This window comes from Mastigoproctus giganteus, chromosome 6 (genome assembly GCF_048544385.1).
Source record: "Mastigoproctus giganteus isolate SK-2022 chromosome 6, ASM4854438v1, whole genome shotgun sequence".
Taxonomy (NCBI): Eukaryota; Metazoa; Arthropoda; class Arachnida; order Uropygi; family Thelyphonidae; genus Mastigoproctus; species Mastigoproctus giganteus.
Window position 1 is genome coordinate 136,271,092 of NC_143580.1, and position 21,926 is coordinate 136,293,017.

General features: G+C 36.4%; 1 protein-coding gene across 2 annotated transcripts in view; it reads right to left on the minus strand.

Moving 5' to 3' along the window:
• Positions 1–21,926, minus strand: part of LOC150084598 (neurexin 1-like) — a 264,465-nt gene that overhangs the window by 74,277 nt on the left and 168,262 nt on the right. For both annotated transcript variants that reach the window (XM_090376505.1, XM_090376506.1), the window contains exons 3-4: positions 15,548–15,858; positions 11,111–11,137 (exon numbers count right to left, since the gene is read on the minus strand). In XM_090376505.1, coding sequence (XP_090232631.1) covers positions 11,111–11,137; positions 15,548–15,858 — 338 coding nt within the window. The remainder of the gene's footprint in view (positions 1–11,110; positions 11,138–15,547; positions 15,859–21,926) is intronic.

Sequence of the window (21,926 nt, forward strand, 5' to 3'; positions counted from 1 at the left end):
ATGGAGGTCCAGGTTACAGTGGTGTTGCACATTGGCATATACAGTTCAAATGTGGAAGGCTTTCAGTGCATGATGAAGAAATACCAGGACGCTCAGCAATTGCTGTAACAGGAGAGAGTATTTCAAAAATTCAGGCATTAATCCTGGAATATAGCCGTATTAGCATCAAAGTAGCTGCAGAGCTCCAAATAAGTATTGGGTTTGCGAAGAACATCATCCGTCAAGTTTCATATGAGTAAAGTGTCTGCTAGATGGGTTCCCCAGTTTCTGACTCCTTACCAGGAGAAGAAAAGGGAACAATGTGCACATGAAGTGATGTCGATGTACCAAAAAAAGCAAGAGAAGTTTTTTCGCGGGTAGTCTCTATGGATGAAACTTGGATTCATCACTATGAGTCCGAAACTAAATAAATGACAAAACAATAGAGGCCTTTTGTATGCAATAAAGAGTTCTTCTAAATATGCAGAACCACCACTACCCCCCAAAACGAAAAAGGTGTAACTGAGTGCTGACAAGGTCATGCTGTCAATTTTTTTGGAATCAGCACAGTGTAATACCAACAGATTACCTTCAAAAGGGCTGTACTGTGATGGTGAAGTATTATTCCAACCGCCTTATAGAGTACGTGCTGCAATAAAAGAAAAAAAAACACGGAGAAAGCTGTAAAAATGTGTGCGCCTACCCCACATAACGCCGCTGCGCATTCATCGCATGCTGCTATGAGGTGTACCCAGAATGCAGGGTTGAAATATTGTCGCATCCTGCTTATTCCCCACGACCTTGCACCCTCGGATTTCTTCCTCTTACCTGCCATAAAGTCCTTTCTTCGTGGAAAAAGCTTTGATGGTAAGGTGATTTCTGCTGCGAGTCGTGGTTTGAAGGAAGTATATTGAGAGGTGGCAAAAATGTGTCACTTTGTCTGGTAAGTACGTAATACATGGTGTTTGTTTCAACCATCATAACTACTTCTGAATGAATACAAATATTTTTGAACTCCCACTTCTATAAACGTGAGCTTATTGGCCGATTTACATATTGTGCGTGTTGATATATCAGGAATAAGTCACAGAGAAAAATATTAATACTATTTCCTTCAGAGCAGTTAACTATAATCCTGTTTAAAGTTAATCAGTTATAAATTCATTTTTGGATTACATGAAATTATATTATAAACTCAAAGACTTTAAGTTCCAAATGTCCAAAATTTAATGAAAACCAAATTCATAAAGTCTCCAAATTTCAAAGTCGAAACCTGCAGCGCAAAGTGATTAAGAGACACAAGGAATTCAGGATAACTTTTATACAGAAATAGATATTTTACTGAAGTTAGAAAAATCGTGTACATCGGTTAATTAGTTTTGGACGACTTCGTATAACTATGACTGTCTACGTGATCAAGCGAAATATGTCCAATATTATACTGACAAAAAGGAGATAGTAACGGCCGTTTCGAGCATGCCAATGCAGTTGCTGGCGACATTACACGGAAGAAGTTTGGCTAATATTGTTCACGGACTTCATACATTTAATTTGGACTTCTTTGAAGTCTAAAATGACAAAAAGGTATGAGAGAACCAAGTGAAAAATGAATTCCGTGTCAACATAGTCGTATTTATACGGAAGCTCTGACAGAGGCAGCTTTTTGTCATACTTACTATGAAGAAACAAAGAACATGAGCTCTCAGGGAAATCTGATATCCTGGAGATTGCTCTCCGCCTAAACCCATCTCTGAAGTACTATAGTGGATCGCGGACGGACCTCCGTACAGAGGTCAGCGGTTCGATATTTTTTTTCTCTCCTCCGTCCTAGCAAAGATTGGTATAAAGAAGAGAGAGACGACAGGGGCGTGTGCGAAATGCTGCTATGAATGATCATTGTGATCAATGCCATGACAGCGGCGTGGTGTCAGGCAAGGTTAAATGAAGCCTTGGCAACCATACGATGCGAAATAACAGCCGATACTGGACTGCCAACAGCGTGCACGAACACGCGAACGTTTTGCAACTGCTCTCTGATGATCGCGTGCAACTCTCAACCACAACGGCTGAACTGCCATCACATGATTTTGACTCTTGCTTCTTTGTGTGTGTGTGTTCATGATTCCAATGGAAAAAAATTAAACCGATACACATAATGAAAAATCAAAAACACAAAGCAATACATTTACATTTATGCGTGTCTGAAATATATATTTTTTAATATATAATAAGTTAGACCAATGGTTTCCAACCTTTTTTCCACAGACGGACCACTACAAAAATATTAAACTATGCATGCAAATATATTAATAACTATTTTTTTTTTTAAATACAATGCTATGTACTCATACTTAACTATATAATATCAGTGTAGATACACCATAGTTTACCCATAAATTTGAAGTACGTATATAGTGTAAAAGGCATCGTTTTAATTGTATTTCATATTGTGAGTGCCTTCACAACGAGACAGCTGGTATTGCACTACTTCAAATAAATAACACTTCTCTAGTAGAGAAGACTACTGTTATTTATTTTCAGTGGATACCAACACCCAGACGTACGTTTAGAAGCTAGTTGGTTTCGTCATCAGTGAGTGGGTAGGTACCCTGGTAATGCAATATGACATCACAGTTGCAAAGTTAGTTCCACAATATGAGAGATGCTAAACGGTGTATAAATAATAATGTATTAGAAGACGAAATGCACAAGGCCCACTCACTGATGACGAAGCCAACTAGCTTCGAAACGATCGTCTGGGTGGTGGTATCCACTGAAAATAAATAACAGTAGTCTTCTCTACTAGAGAAGCGTTAATTATTTGAAGTAGTGCAAAATCAACAATCTCGTGAAGGCACCCACAATATGAGATACAATTAAAACGATGCCTTTTACAAATTTATGGGTAAACTATGGTGTATCTACACCGATATTATATAGTTAATTATCTAAACCCATAAGAAATTATGCCTTGTGCATTTCGTCTTCTAACTCATACTTAACGTACTTAACGTATTGTCGCATACTTTAGATTGTTATAGACATACCTGTATTTCCTGTCACTGTTTGGTGCCTACTGCAAAAAAATTCTGTTCTGACAATAATACAAGGCTTGTTTTTTTCTCTTATAGTACTTGTTTTCTCACATCTTGAAAAACATTGAGTTAGACAAATAGCAAGAAAAGCAAAGTGATGATAAATTTTGCTGTGTAAGCATCGTGCGTACAGGATTCTGAGAGGAGATCGACAAGTGCCATAGTTTGCCTGCTTAAAGTATCCCATTGCTAAGCTCGATTGGATTCGTGTCTGGACATAGGGGTGACCACTCTATGCCAAGGATACCTTCACTTTGAAGAGATTGGTCGATCAAGTGAACTGTACGGGGAAGTGCATTATTGTTCATGAATATTAATTCGTGGCTTATGGCACCTTTGAAGAGCTTCACATGTCATAAGGGTCTTATCCTTATACCTGTAAGCAGTCAAGATATCTTCTTCAAAGATTTAGCGATCGATGCAGCTGTTCATCATGTTACATCAGAGAAACAGAACCGTCGCAAATCAGTTTCAAAACTGAAGTTTCATTCATTTGTAAAGACATTTTTCTTAGGAATTCATATCTGGTGCTAAGACCAATGCTCTCGTATAACAACGACTTTTGGTCTCTGAAAAAAATTCCTCCAAAGAGAGAGAAAGTAAAAATTATTTACCTTTCGATGTATTTGTATGTAAGTTAAGGCTTCGCAAATAGTTTTCCCATATGACAGCTACTCTTTTGTTCCTGGTGCAATGGTTGAAATTTTATGCCGAACTCTATAGAAACCATCGCAAGACTCAGATCACCCAAATTTAGGTAGGTGTCACGTGATTGGTAAAATGAAATGCCTGTGAGAGGAGGAGGCTCTCTTTTCTCGATATATCAATAAATAGTATTAATTTTGTTCTGTAATTGTGCAAGTTTCGTAATTCTTAGTCTAGCCACTTTTCCTCTAGAGCAAGAGATGGAAGCACGTCCAGCAATGCGTTGTTCAGTACCGTAAGATCGATGCAACACTCGAAAGGAACCTCAAATATCACTGAAACTCTGTTGACGGAGATAGAAGATAAAACTTTTTTTACCAATTTTAAACTGTGAATAGTATTTAGTGCTGTAGCATGGCATCCTTTTCGTTAGGGATGAATATAATGTTATAACTTTAAATCATTATCAGGCGACTGCTAAAAGTCGTCTGATAATGGAATTTCAAAATAGCAAATAAACAACTGTGTATTTGTAACGATTTTATATTTACAAATAGCGAGTATTTGTTCTCTCTCTCTCTCTCCAATAAAGCCCGCCTCATTCCTCCCAGGAGTATCACGTTCAAAACCTCTTCAGAGAAAACCTTAGTTCAAATTAATGTCTAAGTCTGGAAAAGTTATCTGCCACTTGCCCAACTGATCTAGTTACTTTCAGTCTTGGCATCGGATTAACCTGGAGCTCAAGTCGCAGCCATAGCCGAAACGAGATCATCGCAGGAAAAATAAAAAGCTGAAATGACCTGATGGAAAGGATAAAGATCAAGATTACAAGAAGTTGAAGGGGGAGTGTCGGCAAAATACAATCCGAAATGCAGGATTTCTTAAATCTGTTGAGAAAAGTCTTATTTTGAAAAATCCTTAAAGATTGGTTGAACAACTTTTTTCCATAGAATGCATCACTTTGTTTATGGGTTTTATTTATCTATACGAACAATGAAGTAAATTATTGTAAACGCCTGACTATAAATATGTGCAATGTGCGTTTTATATTTTCGATGTATAAAACAGCAATGGCAAAAGTAGGTACTGAATGACGGTTAAAATGCCTATATAATTATCTTGCTTTAATTTTAATTTAATCTGCCTGTCTCAATTGATGAAGCAATATGCGGTTAACAGATTAATAATAAAAAATATGCTTATTTGACTTGTGGATTTAATTCTAACCTTAGAAAAGAGTAGTTTGACCCTTTTGGTAAGAGCACGCCCTTCTAAAGGGCTTTTATCAGCAATGGACAACTTAGCCCGCTGGCAGAGGCTTTCCCTATCAACGTAGATTTTAATTCTGTGTGACAGCCCAATCACAAAATGTGTGTAATTTACAGACTTAATACACACACACACACTGTATACAAAAGCCTATTGGCTTTAGCTGCTTATACTTCAGCGACCTATCTATAAAGAACTCCGTGCCCTATGCCGCTTGCGACTTCATTATATAAGAAATTAGTAGTAATTTGAAAACCTGCGAAAAACTGGAGAGAATATTGTAGCTTACGTTAAAGATGGTTTTTTTTTTTTTTTGCACATGTTAAAGTAAAGAATGCAAAATAATAATTCCAGAATGCACTACTCCATGTTACAGTAATAATTTAATTGCAAGCGAACATATCTTAATGACCATAGAAGTTTTGTGAAGCAGTTAACTTTTGACTGATCACGCCAGCTTTTAGATTTCAGCGTTTCTGTCAGAATGGTAAACTGAGGTGCAACATCTAGTGGAAGGACGCCCCCAGGAGGAAAAGAGCGGATGGCGTGTGTGTTGTTGCATTTAGGGATTTTTGAACAAGGGCCATATTGTCCCTGTTCATGATTCGCATATAACGGAATCTTCCGTATTATGATTATCAGAGACGATTATACAACTTTATGCATTTCAAATATTGAAACGGTCCTTCAAAATTTGTATCATTGCCAAGAATGTGTAATAAAGTTAACGGTTCCTGAAAGCTATATAGAGAGCTAAAGCTGCATTTCCGGATACTTGACTGTTGAAGTCATTCAATGAGGATATGCTTGATTATTAGCTGGTTGGCAGAGAGAATACTTTTAAGTTTTGCCGCATTGTTATACAGTAAGGATTTTCTCCCTAGGTACGGGGAGAGGGTTCATTTGCCTCAATATATAAGTTTGGACAGAGATATTCTGAAGGCTCCCATAGCTGGCCTAAGGGCACGGAGCTGAATGGTATCCAGACGTAATAGGGAACTGTTCCTTGCGGAATCATAGAGTGGTGATCCATAATCCAAGCAAGACCGAATTAAGGTTCTATTGAGATGTAAGAGGGAGCTTCTATCAGCACCCCAGGATACGGCTCTTAGGATATTCAAGTTTTTTAGACAAGCGAAGGAAATTTGCTACTCATACAGCTTTTGGAAGGAAAGCTTATGAGTAGCAAAATTAATTTTATTACCTAAATATAAGCCCAAAAGAGTAACGTTGTTGGTAAGATGAATCAGATTGTTTTTTAAATATATTTCGGGATCCGGATGTAGTTTGCGTTTCTAACAGAATTTCGATGGATTTCTTTTCTGCAAGGGGAATTGCCATTCCGTATCGCACATGATTCTGTTTTGGCTATGGAAAGTTGAGCTTTCCTTTCAAAGGTGTTCACAGTTCGTGACCGATACGACATAATGAGGTTGTCAGCAAGCACGTAAGATTCAACTGTATTTAGTATGTACTGTGTCATGTTTGTAATTCTTATTGTAAATAATGCTGCACTGAGGATGGAACGTTGCGTACACCCTCCTCTAGTTGAAATGGTTTGGATAAATTATTCATATATCTAACCTGAAACGTTCTGGGGCGTAAGAAGTTTTTACAATTGAGGTAAATGTCCTCTCAAACCAAAAGAATGAAGATGTTGAAGAACACCATATCGCCAAGTGGTATTGAAGGCTTTCTCAATATCAAAAATAACCATGATCAGGTTTGCGTCGTGATGAAAGCATTTCGGACGTTTATTTCCGCTTTGAAACGTCTCGTGTGAATCGATTCCCCTAATAAAAATATGTTTTTTTAGGGTGACCCGAAAACGAAATTGTCCCTAATTATGTGGAAAAGTACGATCCTTTGCTGGCTTCGGGAAGACTAGGAAGACAGAGTATGGCAAGGAGTTTGGGTAAGTATTTTCTAAACAAATATATATACACTGGTGTTCAAAGAATGTGCATCACCTAGGAATTTCACATTTCTAACTCTTTTTCGCGATGGTATGTTACATTAATGACTACCATCACGAATAGAAATATAAACAAAAGATATTTATTTATAGTTAAGGTAAAGCTAAATAATATTTGACAGGTGCTCTCAAAATATTCCAAAATGAGCATTTGCAACCTTTATACAACAGTTTTGGTAAACACGACAATTATGGCTGAAATGTTATCAGAAGCCCTCAATTTGCTTTAGTTTATCATTTTAAATGGAAAACAAAATAAAAAGTTCCCCAGGTGCAAAACTAATATTTAGTGAACCGCCTTCGGCCCTGATGACAGCAGCACACCGTGGAGGCATTGACAAACTCAATTTCTGAACATAATCAACTGATAGTTCGTGGTTCCAACGAATTATGGCTTCCTCAAGTTCACGAAGGGTCTTTGGTTTCTTTCTGGCAACCAGATTCCATACGATGCCAACTCTCTATAGGATTCAGATCCAGGCTGTTTCCTGGCCAGCTAAGAGTTGTAATGGACCGTTCTTCCAATCTTTTCACCTGTAACAAATGTAAACACATTACTGTCGAACCTCTAATGCAGAATGAAGCTAAAGTAACTGCAGCAGTGACTACTTACATTTTTCGCCCGATTACAAGGAGCAGTGTCGTCCTGAAAGATGCAGTTACTTGGCAGGTTGAAATGGTCTCTAATGGTTGGCAGCAATTTGCCTTCCAATATAGCCAGGCATCCATTGGCATTTACGCAACCTTTCATAAACTGCAGGTGACCTACTCCCCAATACGAAATGCACCCCCGAATCATTTGGCTGGTAGGGAATTTTACTGTAGACACCATGCATTCTGTATGGTATCGTTCACCACGTCTACGGCGAATCGTTTGTGTCCCATCAGAGCCCTGCAGGTTGAATTTCTTATCATCCTAGAAAATAACTGACTTACACTACTCGGGGGTTCAATTAACACCATATTAATCGGGCCTTTTTCATTTTTTTTTTTTTTTTTTTGTGTGAGGAGGGGCTTCTTGTTAGGACGACGGGCTACGAGTCCATTTTTGGAGGCGTCGTCCTAAGAAGAAGCCCCTACTCAAGAATACAGAACCAGTATTCTTGAGTTTGGAAAGAAATCTACTCACTGTAGACTGATTACAAGATACTCTATAAGCAATATGACGAGAAAAACATCCTTCCTCACGTAAAGCAACAATAACACTCTTTCTTCATGGCGTCAACTGCACGTAACTCACCATCCTGACATTGATGCAGTATTACGTCATCACCTACGCTTGTCAGTCTTACGTGATGCAATCTGTAAGAAATATTGCCATATACTTACATTATTCGGACGACAATTACAATTTTAAGGGGTGATGCACTTTCTTTGAACACCAGTGTATATATTTTAACATTATATAGTAGATTCCATCTGTACCAGCAGTACTACTGGATATTTTATTAAGAGATTCTAAAAGTTCTGTTGATGTGAATGGCTCGTTTGATGCCTGCGGATGCTTTAATTTGTTGAAAGATTGGGTTGTAAGCGGACACCGCTGATATATTATCAAATGATTCGGCTAAGGGCGTTCGCCATCGCTTGCCCTTTCCAGTTTAGTTTTGAGGCTGGAGACTGCATGTATTTGCCATTAATGGTTATCTGTATCCTTATTTGGTGTGTGTTCGTGTAAAGTGCCAAAGCAGAAGACTGGGGGTAGACAGACAGTATAGTGTCTGTAAACTGCATAGTCGATTCGCCTGTTTGCTTGCAAAACACCCCAGTCTCCACGAGAAAAAAAACAGTGCACGCCTTGGATGAGACCGACTGATTCATCCATGTTGTGAAAAAATGCCCATTAAAATTCCTCGCGTCCTTGATGGAATTCGAACCCGGGTGTTTTCCAACTCGGTATAGGAAGGACGATGAGTATATCCACTGCGCTACTAGAGTGGGCGAGGAGAAGAGAAAAGGGAAAACTAAAAAAAAAAAAAAAGAGCACACAACATGAATAAAAATATGTTTCATTAGGGTTACCCGAAAACGAACTTGTTTGTCCTTTTGTATTATGCCAGTAAATTGCGTGAGTTCTCTGGTCCATTTGTCTGTTTGGCTGAACGAAAAACCCGGAGGGAAATTATGTTCAATTATGTGGCTTAATTAGGAATAGATAGCAAGGTCCTTTGTTATCTACGCCTGAGACGACTAACTCACCCACAGAGTGAAAAAAAAAAGCCCATAAAAGTTCCTTGCGTCATTTGACGGGATTCGAACGGGGGCCATTTCCACCTGGTGTAGGGAGGACGGTGATAACCACTGTGCTACTCGTGCAGATATACAAGATCAATAGATACTTTAATAATTATCTGTGCAATATTTTGTTCAGCAGGAAGAGACCAATTAATTTTCTCCTGGAGCGAATGGCAGCCTGTCGCCACTGTAATTTCGACACTAATATGCTTGATGATCAGTCTAACGTGGCCTTATTCATCGATTTCCGACACAACTAGTGTTGTCTGAATTATCCTCTGGTCTTCTCTTTCAAAATTGAAATCTTATGTAAGAGGAATTTATTTGAAAGAATGTACCCGTAAATGCAAATATTAAGCGATATACGAGACGGTTGGTAACAGAGCATCAATATTAAAATAAACAATTATTCAATGAACTATATGGACTGTTATAACGCTTCTTTCGCTTTTTCAATGGACTTCCTAGTATATAATTTAGCCTTCTGACTTTCAATAAATCCAGTATCACATTTAGGCAACCAGGAACAAAAATAAAAGTGGATTTTTAAATTATTAGACGCTAAATAAGATTATTACAAAATCAGTACTTTCGACTCAGGTGGGAGACCCATCCAAATTCTTCTCTCTTAGTTACATTTCTTCAAGCATGATAACATTACTATATGCTTATGGAGAGAGAGAGAGAGAGAGAGAGAGAGAGACTGTTTTCTGCTTAGAAAGTGAAACTGTAATTTCTAGTATTGAATTCCATCTCCGTCCTGTTAAGGTAAATCAAAAGAAGGCTAAACCAGCTGAAATTACTTTCACTGCCCACAGTTTCCGCTCGGGAGCAACCAATCAATGCTACCATCATTTCGAAATCAATGGCGTCTTAATAGAACATTTATTTGAAGTCGAAACATGCGCTCAGTCATGATTTCCATTTGAATCAGTGAGAGCGATGAACTTAAGTGAGCTCGATGCAAATATTGTCATTCCACCTTAATCCTTTATCCTTCTTCATCAATAGTACTGTCAGATGTTTTCTACAAGGGAACACTGAAAGCAGACTACAGTTAAAAACATTTCATTAATATAATTGCTTGTTTATTTTTAATATTGGTTCAATTTATTTTTCATAGTATTTTATCATTTATTTAAATTTAACTTAACAGTTAAAATAACTTTTAAATGGTGCCAATTAATGAAGAAAAAACTTGGCTCCACGTAATTGAATTGTTCTGATTAAAAGTGCCCTGCATGACATAGAAAATCAAGTTAAACTGTCCAGAAAAGTCGTTTCTGTCCACAACGTCACCAGATGATCAATAGTTCAATCATACTATAAACACAATATGCGTGACATTTATAAATATTCATATTTATAACATTGCATCAGAACAACTACTAGTAGTTGAATAAATTGAAATTAAATAAAGCCAACTGCTTTTTTTCCCTTTAATATTAACTGATATTATCATTGCAGAGTAATGTATTTCTTATAACACATTTTAAGAAAAAATTAAAATAACTTTTCATAAGAATTACTATACTGGACATAATTTCAAAGTTAAGAGAAAAATAACAAGAATGGAGCAAAGCAACTGTCTAAAATATACAAACAGCTTTATTGGAAGGAGCACAGTACTCTCTATCACAAGGAATGATTTTCAGCCCAAAGTCATAAAACTGCTAGCTACTAAAGCAAACTTAATTTTAAGCTCTCGCTAGTGATTAATGTAGAAAATCGCCTCAGTGATTATGAAATGCTACAGTCGCTCTGTCGCCATGTAGTTATTTTTCCCTCTACGTATATCTTCGTAACTACATTTCCTCAGAGTACTTGAGGATTTATTGCTATTAATATCCAGATACGCTTTAATTTTTTTTTATTTAAAACAATTTACAAGGTAGTCATGAATTGTACTTACATGGCAGAAACTAGTAGCTCTTGTGATCTAAATAGCAGTGGTCCAGAGGTGTGCAAAATAAAAAAATATCGAATTACTGAATATTCTTATTAAAAGATAAACCATTATCAGAAAGTAATTGCAAACAAGTTAAAACTAATAAGAAAAATATAGCTTATTGGTCCTTTAAGTAGTGTATCCAGTATAATTAACATGCTTTAAATTATCCTTTTAAGAAATTAGATAAAGGATATCAACAAATTTGAATAGTGGTCGATAACACCACTCTATATGGCTTTCGATGTTTTTAAACTACACTGCTCGACAAAATTAACAGAGCACGTAGAAATAATGGTGTACTTCGTGCAGCTTGCTATGAAACTGAGAAAATTTGGTATTGTAGTGTATTTCATGCGCGTCTCCAGGAGATATTGCCATATACTTACGTTTTTCGGACGACAATTACCATAGAATAACGATGAAATGAGGAGACAGCGGGAACTTCGGACAGGTATAAGGGACATTTACAATTACCAAAAAGGTCACATTACACATGTCGATACATGATGCTCGAAATATGGTCATGTGACATCAGTACGGGTATGGTCCCTTCCAACGGTAAAACAGGCCTGACAGCGGTGAATCACGCTCGATATATGGGTGCCTATAAGATTATGTGGCAACAAATCCCATTCTTCCACCAACACAGACCTTAGCTCACCAAGTGACCGAGGAGTTGACTGTTGGCGTACAATGCGAAGCCCAAGGGCTTCCCACACATTTTCGATCTGGTGATCTTTTAAGTCTGCTGATTGTGCTGGCCGCGGCAATCGTTGGATATCTACAGTTTCAAGATATACCTCCGCCACTTGAGTTTGTATGTGCAGTGGCGTTGTCGCGCATGAAAAGAAAAATCTGGACAAACCGCACCCCTAAAAAGTTTCACATAGGGTTCAAGGATATATTCTCGGTACCTCTGCACAATTACGGTTCCCCTATCAAAACATGGAAAGGGGTGCGGGCGTTAATCATTATTTCGCCCCACACGAGAAAACCGCCTCGACCGTATTGATGTTGGAGGGATTGTACCGTGTTCCTCGTTATCTCCAGATGAAATAACTTCTAGAATCTGCTTGTAAACTAAAACGGGATTTATCAGAGAACAGAACTGTACTCCATTTTTCAGGACTCCAAGTCACATGTTTATGGCACCAGTTTCGATTAGTTCTGTGGTGTTAATATTTGTTAATGGGATACAAACTTGGCTCCTTGCATAGAGTCCACTTGAATTGAGCCTTGTTAACACAGTCCAGCTAGAAATGTTTTTACCTGTGGCTGCAGCAGCCTCAAGAGACAGTTGATGACTGGACGTCGTAGGATTCTGTCTTGCTGTTAGAGTCAGAGAGCGGTCTGTTCTGGTTGACCCAGCTCTTGGATGACCTTGGCCAGCCATTCTTGTAATGTTTCCTGTCTGCTGAAACTGCTTCCACAGTGCCGAGATGACACTGCGTGACACATTAAGCCAACGTGCTATGGAAAATATGGTTGATTGATCTGTGCTAACTTTACAATGGTAGGCATGTTATTTGGATAGCAATCTGGATACACAAAAATGAGTTGTTTTTTTGTGTGAGTGGGACAGTGGGGAAAGGAGTAAACACTGGGATGTCGACTGGCCAAAGAGGGGCCTGGATCAAAGAAACAGTTCATAAACCATTGGTAGATCCCAAACTATCCTCTTCCCACCCTTACACATCAAATTGGGGCTGATGAAAAAGTCTGTTTCATTAAGAAAAGAGTGTAATACTATTTGATAGCTATTTCGATAGCAATTCCTCACCAGCGACCGTGGGAACATCTTTTACTTCAACATTGCAAAAGCTGTTCATAAATTCGCTCTCTACTTTATTACTCTAATATATTTTCTTAATATAGAATTATGTGTGCTCTAGTTAAGTGAAAACAAATTCGTGTCGAATACTGGAAGTACCCAGTTTCTTTTTACTATACCAAGTCGGAGTTTAAAAAAAAATGTTTTCCCGTGTTAGCGTCAAAGTAAGATATTCATCTGCTCTCTGATGAGGAGGCAGTACTACCGAAAGAGTTCTCTGAGCAACAGTGCTTTAAATAAATAGCGGTATGCTCTCTTTCAAGAAGAAGTTATCATTATTTGAAAGTACTTCATTAAATGACAACTCGTTAATTGAAAGATAACTACGTTTGAGGGAACTAAAACCATGTAAAAGAATTCATATTTTACTCAGTTAGGATGGTGGAGTGAGTGAAAAAAAAAGCGACAAAGTTCCGCTAGCTATATGAACTCTTGTATTTCATTCTGTGCTACAGTGTAAGGTCGAATCAGAATAAGATAGACACACATTATTGGACAGAAAGGAAGTACCACATTCAAGAACTCATGGAAAACCAAGGACAAAAAATACTTGATTACAGAGAAGAATAGATCAACTGCAGAAAATGGAAAATGTAGAGTAAAACATATTATTTTCACAAAAGGTGTAGTAGGCCTTATATTTCTGGAATAATGATGGTAAATATTTCGGCATTTTCCATAAAAGATCTAATAAGATTAGGCTTTCTGAGAAGGTAAGAATACCAGGATATTAATCTTTTATTTGAACAGATTAAAGGTAATTGCTTTTAAATCTCAACCACTATATTTACTAGTAATACACAACTTATTCTAGAGCCGTAGATTTTACTGAACATATTTTTAAACAATTTTATGATACTGAAAGAATGATAAAAATCTATCTAATGGTTGTTGTTCTAACTGAGCAAGCATCTCAAGAACGGACACTAGATTGGTGCAGAAAAAATTAAGCTCTTGAAAGTAAATATAAAAAAGTTCTATAAAAAAGGTTTTATTAAATACCTTTTATATAAGTAGATTAAATTTTAACTAATACCGTTATTTTGATTGGTGCCATCACCTTACCTTATCGACTCTACAAAAACGACGCAATTTAGATCTAAGTCCTTTTAAATATCATAATATTATAGGAATGGTGAAACGTAAAAGTTGCTGTCTCTTTTCAACTTTAACTGCCCCATTCGACTATAACAATACTATAAACTATTTATAACTGACTTGACTAAAAGAAATCATCTCTGCTATTATTGCTCTAACGTATTTCGTAAATATAATGATTGCGGTCTTAAAAAACAGATTAAGCAAATGTTTTTAAAACAGCTGATTTTTATTTCTTTACCTTTTTAGCTCTTATCTAAACATCCTAAACATGTTTCGTTTAAAAGAGATAATTGATTATATATATTACTTCAATCATGATATATAGTTCGAAGAAATACTGCTTATTCACCTGTTACAAATCAAATGCAAATTTTATATTACTCGTATTTACCTTTGTACACAAGAGCATGCAATTAAATTAATAATTTTTAAGTAAAATGATTTACTAAATACGTACCTGTTATTAATCCAAACTACCTATTTTTAGCTCTGTGTTACGCTGTCTAGAACTTTATGCTTAACGAATATAATTATTGCAGTATAATATATTAAATCGTTTCAAAAAATATATTTTTAAGTTGGTATACTATATTTCGTTAGTCTTAAACCTTCGTTGTATAGGACGAATTTTAATAGTAATAAGTCTTATACACCGAAAAATACGGTAAGTAAAAATAATATATATATAAAAACCTACTACTACGGTACTTTATACTTCTTCCCTTGTATTATTTCATTTCTGCACTATATTCGTATCGTGACTGTCGTGTACTATTTATAACACTGCATTGAAGCACTAGAAAAATCAGATGCTTAGCTTTAACTTTCAATCTTTATATCAAATTCAATAAAGATATATTTATTTCAAACCTTGATTTATTTATAACTAAGCGACCTGATATCTCTATTCTCATTCTCTCGGGGGGAAAAAACACTAACTGCAATCAGGAAGTCGGTGATAGTTGTTTCAAAATAGATATTTAAAGCAATTTTTCTGTGGACATAAACGTGAAACAATATACTTTGAAAGCATCAAAATTAGCAATAAACAAATATCATTGCCCACATTGTATAAAATCATTACACAGAAATATTCAGAGATATTTATTTATAGTATTATCCACTGGATATCATTTTTGTAGCAATCTTTATCAAGTTTATAAATGCATGGCAACCAATATATCTTTTACATGGGATGCTGCAGATAATAAAAAGGTTGTATGTTGAAGTCATTCCGTTCTTCCAAGAGTGGTAGCTTACAATAAGATCTTTAACATACCATAAGTTGCTTTCTTCCAACAACAGTAAAAAATCTTTTATTGGTGGGGTGAAACGGGCGTATTACAATGAACATTGGGAATAACTATGGCACGCAATTCCAGTTCCAATACTCTTATGTAGATATTATTAAACATCCATACCTAGCATAAATATACGTTTTTCTAAGTAATGGAAACCCGACTTACCTCCCGGACCTTTCTGTGCACTAATACTTTATGCCACTGATTATCATCAAATCGAACACGAGCAGGGCGAACAAGTTTCTCCAAAGAACCGGAGCCTAAGTTAACGGTAAGCACGATTGCTCCATCTCGCACAACAAGAGAGAGGTAGTCATCCCCGTCTCCCGTATAAAATAGCATTCCACTTGGCTGGCGGGTCTTAAAGAACAAGGAGATCTCATCACTGGAACTGATGATGGGTTCCGCCCCGAGAGATTTCAAGTCATAGAAAAGATATTCCGATCCGCGAAACGTCGCCTCGGATTGCTGTTTCTCTAGAGTGGGAGGAGAAAGAAAGGAAAGGGCATAATTGTTTTTATATACAGTGGAAAGGGCTGAGATGCACAAACATTATACCGAGATCATCATATTACACTAGCAATCAGAAAACTAAGTGATTTGAGCATAAAAATGCGAAAAGATTTCCAACTATTCTATTAAGTCATCTTTTTTTAGCGTTGCAATCCCTGCTACATCATTTCATATTTTTGATCAACAGCTGATGCTGATTTATTTATATTTTTATTTATTTATACATAAAGCAACTGTGTCACTCTTTACTTTTGCTGATCTGATACTTCAATCGATAACAAACCACAAAACTGTCAGAGTGCTGTACAAATTTTAACAAGGCAATATGAAATGACTTGCTAAACACCCCAAAACACTAGTTTTATCCCCCCTCTCTCTCTCTCAGTAGGATCACAAGGATATGACATTTTACATTTCCAAAGGGTGAAAGTGACACTCAGAGTAATCCTTCGAGAAACATTAACAATAATTATTTATAAGTACAATACATCATAGCATAATTCTTCTAGGTTCCTTTGTCTGTAAATTTGCGATTCTGAATTTTCAATATTTCACGAAGAGCCATATATTTATTCCCGATTAGCTAGAAAGCATATCTTACTGTAGGCAGTTATAAAATGCACAATTTTTTCTTACTTAAAAACTAAAATTGCTCATAGTAGAGAGAAAAACAACGGGCTGCTCAAATCCACTCACCAGGCCTTCTCTCCTATAGTAAGGAGCAGAAAGTCAAAACAGTGACCTTGTGCCGCTTGTTTTTTCTCCCTACTTTAGTCATAAAAGCGGCTGACAGCATTACGCAGACTTCTTATATTACCCAGAAAGAATATTCTGTTTATACCCTGGTACAACTACACAGATAACAAGAGTTCACAGCTTGGCAATATGATGCAAGGAAGCGAAGTTTACGCAATACCAGCCAAAAAATAAAAATAAATAATAATAATAAAAAAAAAAAACATTCCATTTCCCTATTCCCTCAAATACGAATAATTTGTCCAAATTGTCTTTAAATTCAAAACTGTCCATCTCCACTACATTTGGTGGAAGTTTATTCCAACAATTGTTTACTCTTTGGCTGAGCATGTAACCCTTTTAAAACCTTATACATTTGCTCATGCTGTTTAAGCTTGTTTCCTTGCATCATTTTCCACTACTAATACTACTAATCTTACTGCTCTTCTCTGCATCCTTTCCAACAGATTTATCCTCCTCCTAAATGAGATTCCAAACTTAGATGCCAGTATTCCAGATACAGCCTAACTATTGTCTTATATAATGGAATAATTACCTCTTTGTCCCTGCTATCAAAGTTGTATATTATTGACAGAACCCCATGTGCTGCTCCAGCGGTTAGTTTTCACTGCACAAAAAATTTCTTGTCGGCCTGTACAACTATCCCTAGGTCTTTTTTATTTTCCAGTACCTTCAGCATATTACCACTCAGATGGTATGTTCCTTTTGTTACTTAAGTATGTTGCATTTATCATTGTTAACCCTCAACTGCTACTTTTCCAGCCTATCTACTGAGTTTATATAGATCGTCTTGAAGCCATACCCTCAATTTGACATGAATACAAGCATTAACCATATTTAGCATTCCTTTGGGCTCAAGCTACTGTATACTCAACTCAAACGAGTATGCTAATTAACTCTCTCGTTGATCACACAGCTAAATCAGACAAAATTAGCCTTGAAATTTTAAAAAGGATCGGAGCTGCTGTAATGTTAGTTGAGTTTTAAAACCTCAGTCCAGTGAAGGAAATAAAACAAAACAAAACAGAACTTGTGTGGAACAATCTGCCTTAATGTCACTGCATTGAAGTCAGCTGTATCCAGCTTCTCTGCCAGCAGTTTTGCAAGTGGCAGGATAGTTCTTGTGGCAATAGTAAATGTTCAAGGTATAACTTCGAGTGCTGTGTAATGGATAGTTCTGTAGATAGTGAAGGGATTTCTTTCTTTTTTTTTTTTTTTTTTTTTGGCCAGTGTAGTATCCAATATTCGCGGCTGATGAAATTATTGGAATATGACTACGGTGCTGATGCACATAAATGCATCTTTGAACGTATTGAATGACTAATTTTGTACAGTAGAAACTCCTAATTAATTCTTGCCATATATTCCACAGAAAGAAGCAAAGATTTTCTTCGGAAACTTCTTGAAGTCGTGTTTTAACGTAAGATGTTCATCCCAAATGACTCCGAGATCACGCCCCCCCCCGCGACCTTCTCAATTACTGTTCCGTTTACAGAACTCTGTATTTAATTTTTCTTATATTTGTTGGTGGAAGAGATTTACAAGATTTATTTAGAACTTATCGGCACCAGGAATGGGTTTATGCACAAGCACATGGAGTTCCATTTCCATAGAATCCCCCAGAGTGCAGGTACCAAGGAACTGTGTAAGGTCTGAGTGTTTACAACTTAGCATTGACGGTTTTGATACCACAGCCGATGGTCCGAGTCTGAGCCACGAAAAGCAGTTCATCATCATGAGCTTCCTCCTCTGCAATGAAGTGCAGAGGAGGAAGCTCATGTATATATATATATATATATATATATATATATATATATATAATATTAAAAAAATATATATATTATATGATATTTATTACAATAATATAATTATAAAAATTACATTTCATAATACAAATTATATATATACAGTATATAATTTTATTCTTTATATAGAGATACTAAGTAAACATCAATTATAGATCACCACAAAATTAAAAAGAAACTGTACACCTTTTTATAATGAAATAAACATATAAATTATAAAATAATAAGTTTAAGTATCTTAACCCAAATTACGTGGCACCCCTAGAATGTTGTTGCGGCACCCTAAAGTGCCGCGGCATCCATTTGAAAACCACTGCACTAGACCATCTAATCCAAAGACTGTGTAACGATACTTGTCTCTCCATGTGACCTGCCTCGAGTGTTTTTCCTGTTCCAAGAAAAATTGGTTAGATATCACTGCAAACGACGTCTGGTATTCGTTGGTATGAGAGGGGCCTGGTAGCAGCTCTACCATAGAATTCCATGCCATGGGATTCTACAGCATAGTTCCAGATGTGATTCCACATCTGGAGTTCCAATATGTAGCATTTTCAAGGATACCGCTCGGTTCGCTTTCACCATTTTCTTCAGGACGTTTTTATTTCAGTTATATCTACGTTCTTATATCTTTTCACTGCGACTGAATCAGCGGGGTTCAAATTTGAAAAATTTTGATTTTTATCAAATTGACGTGTTTGACAAATTGTTGACATGTGCCTTGTCAAAAAAATTTCAGACAATATAGGTTTCAAAGGGGTAACGATTAAGCCCCTTTGAAACCCATAAACCCTGCCTTACCGCAATTCATCCTTCTTCTTCATCTTTGCGTATCGTTGCTACTGCTTTCAAACTTGTATCTGATTTCTATACATTTCTTTCGCAATATCGGGAACGGTGTCTGAATACTTTTGGTAGGGCACCATGTATCAATCGGTGTTCTATCAACTAGACTAAATGTAATAACTTATTGCTAATAACGCGATAAATCACAGAGGTGCATTTGCAAAAATTATGAGTCCTCCAGTCACTTCAGTAAATTCCATCTACTTTCTTTCCTCAGTTCTATCTTACATATTCCTATATTAGTTAAAATAAATAAATTAGACTATTATTATTAAACTGGTTATTTAAACTTACTGATATTTCAAAGTCACTTGCAGACGTTTTCATCAGAGTAACTTACTAGGATACATTGAATTCCCGTAAATACAGGGGCCAACTAAAATATGTCACCTCTCCAAATTGCGTGTATACTAAGGTTAGTTTGTCTGTTTTCTTTAAAAACCCTTGTATCTTCATTTAGGACCGCCGAACTCGACCTCATACACCTTTATTAAATGTTCCAACGATTAGGGTATGAATTACTGCTTTGCATACTAATTTATAAAACCTATTTTTATCGAAAAGAAATATGCTCAACAGTAGAACTATAGTGTATAATAACATAGACAGATGCAGCGGTATTACAAAGAATAAAAATTAATATTTGTAAGATACAATGGATAATACAGAGTAATAAAAATAACTAGGACGTGTATCAGGAAAAAAAATAAATAAATTTTAATAATAAAAAATCAAGAATATTAGAGACGAAACCCCTAGATCTTAGAGTTTGTGAGAGAGAGAGTACATGTGAATTTCTGAATTAAAACGAATATATCCTTAATGTTAACAAAAAAGTCAGTCTGAGTATTACTTACGGATCTGAAGAGCTTGTTGAGAGGAAGGTATTCATTAAGTTCATACTTGACTTAGATATATGGAAGGAGCTGAGCTAGGTGTTAGGTTGAGCATGAATGAGAATGCGTTGAAAGATATCAGGGGCATCATATTTACCTAACGGAACATAGACCAGCAGTTCTGTAGGTAATGCAAAGGATCTGTTTAGAATGGGTAACGATTAAGCCCCTTTTATAGGTTTAAAAATAGCATAATTTCTGTTTTGAAACCTATAAAAGGGCTTTTCTCGATGAATCCAGTTTTCAGCGCCTCGATGATAGTTTCAAGAATGTGTAAGTCAAAGCAGCCGTTTTAGGAGAAAGTAACGCCCGGGTTTTTCACATGGTCGCACTTGCAAATGATTTAAGAGCTGATGAAGTAAAAATTACTGATGAGAGGATGTGCCACTCGCCAAAGTGAAGGAGATTTCCCTGTTTTGAAGGAAATTGTATCCATGTGTGACAAATGGTATAACATTCTTTTTATATGAGAGAGAGAGAGAGAGAGAGAGACAGAGAGAGAGAGACAGAGAGAGATATATATACTGGTTAATTGAATAAATTTTGCTGTATTACTGGTTAATTGATTAAATTGCTTCGGTTTGATCGATTTTTCTTTTACTGTTATCTGCTATCTGTATGGGTATTTAGGTGTATCGGGAACAGGAGATCCAGTTATTAAAAAATCGACCAAACCGAAGTTGTTTAAATTACTGGTTAATTTAATCAATTAACCAGTAATACAGCAAAATTTATTCAATTAACCAGTAATATGTCAAGCACGTATAATGTCTAATTGCCATATGACAATAGCATTAACGTAGCAAGTGATAAAGAAGCAATAATCAAATAGGCTTAAACAAAATAATAATTAAAAAACATAATATATATATATATATATATATATATATATATATAGTGTTTAGAGTAAGTTTAGAGACACCTGTGGTTTCCCCACAACGCCGCCATCTGTACTCTTGTGAGGTATACATGACTCTGTAAATTCCAGAAATGTGTGTGGCATGTATGTGTATAGTATTGTGTTGGGTCCTGTTGTTTCTCTGGCTTCTTTGCCGCAGAATCCTTACGTTGGCTGCAGACTGCACCACCACTTGGAGGTGAGCCAGGCTGCCCATCATACTCTGGCTGGCCTAGAAAAGAATTCCAGCGTTCTCTCCACTTCCCTGAAGGTCCGAACAGCCTCGACAGAAAGATGCCGCGGATGTTCGGACCTTCAGGGAAGCTTACAGTACTCTAAGGAAAAACTATAAAAAGGAAATTTTCAACTCAAAAGAAAGTTGTTGGAAAAATTTTGTAACGGATATAGAAAATAAAGAACCGTGGGGTTTGCTTTATCGGATATCAAGGAACAAAATGGCTTGCGGAGATGTTTATAACACAGTTAAAGTAGATGGTCATGAGACTCAAGACTGGATGTCTACAGTGGATTCCATAATTAACAACCTATTCCCCAAAGATATATCAGATCTAGATTCACCTGAACAAATGCAAATACGTCATGATAATGAAAAGTATGAAGGACCATCAGACATTGAACCCTTTTCACTCCTGGATTTGGGCTCTGCCGTGGAAAAGCTCAATGGTAAAAAATGCCCCGGTATTGACCTGATTGAGAACACAGTCATAGTTAAATTTTTTGAATTTTTTCCACACATTCTTTTAAATTTGATGAATAGATGTTTACTAGAAGGAATATTTCCTCGTCAATGGAAAATAGCTCTACTAAAGATA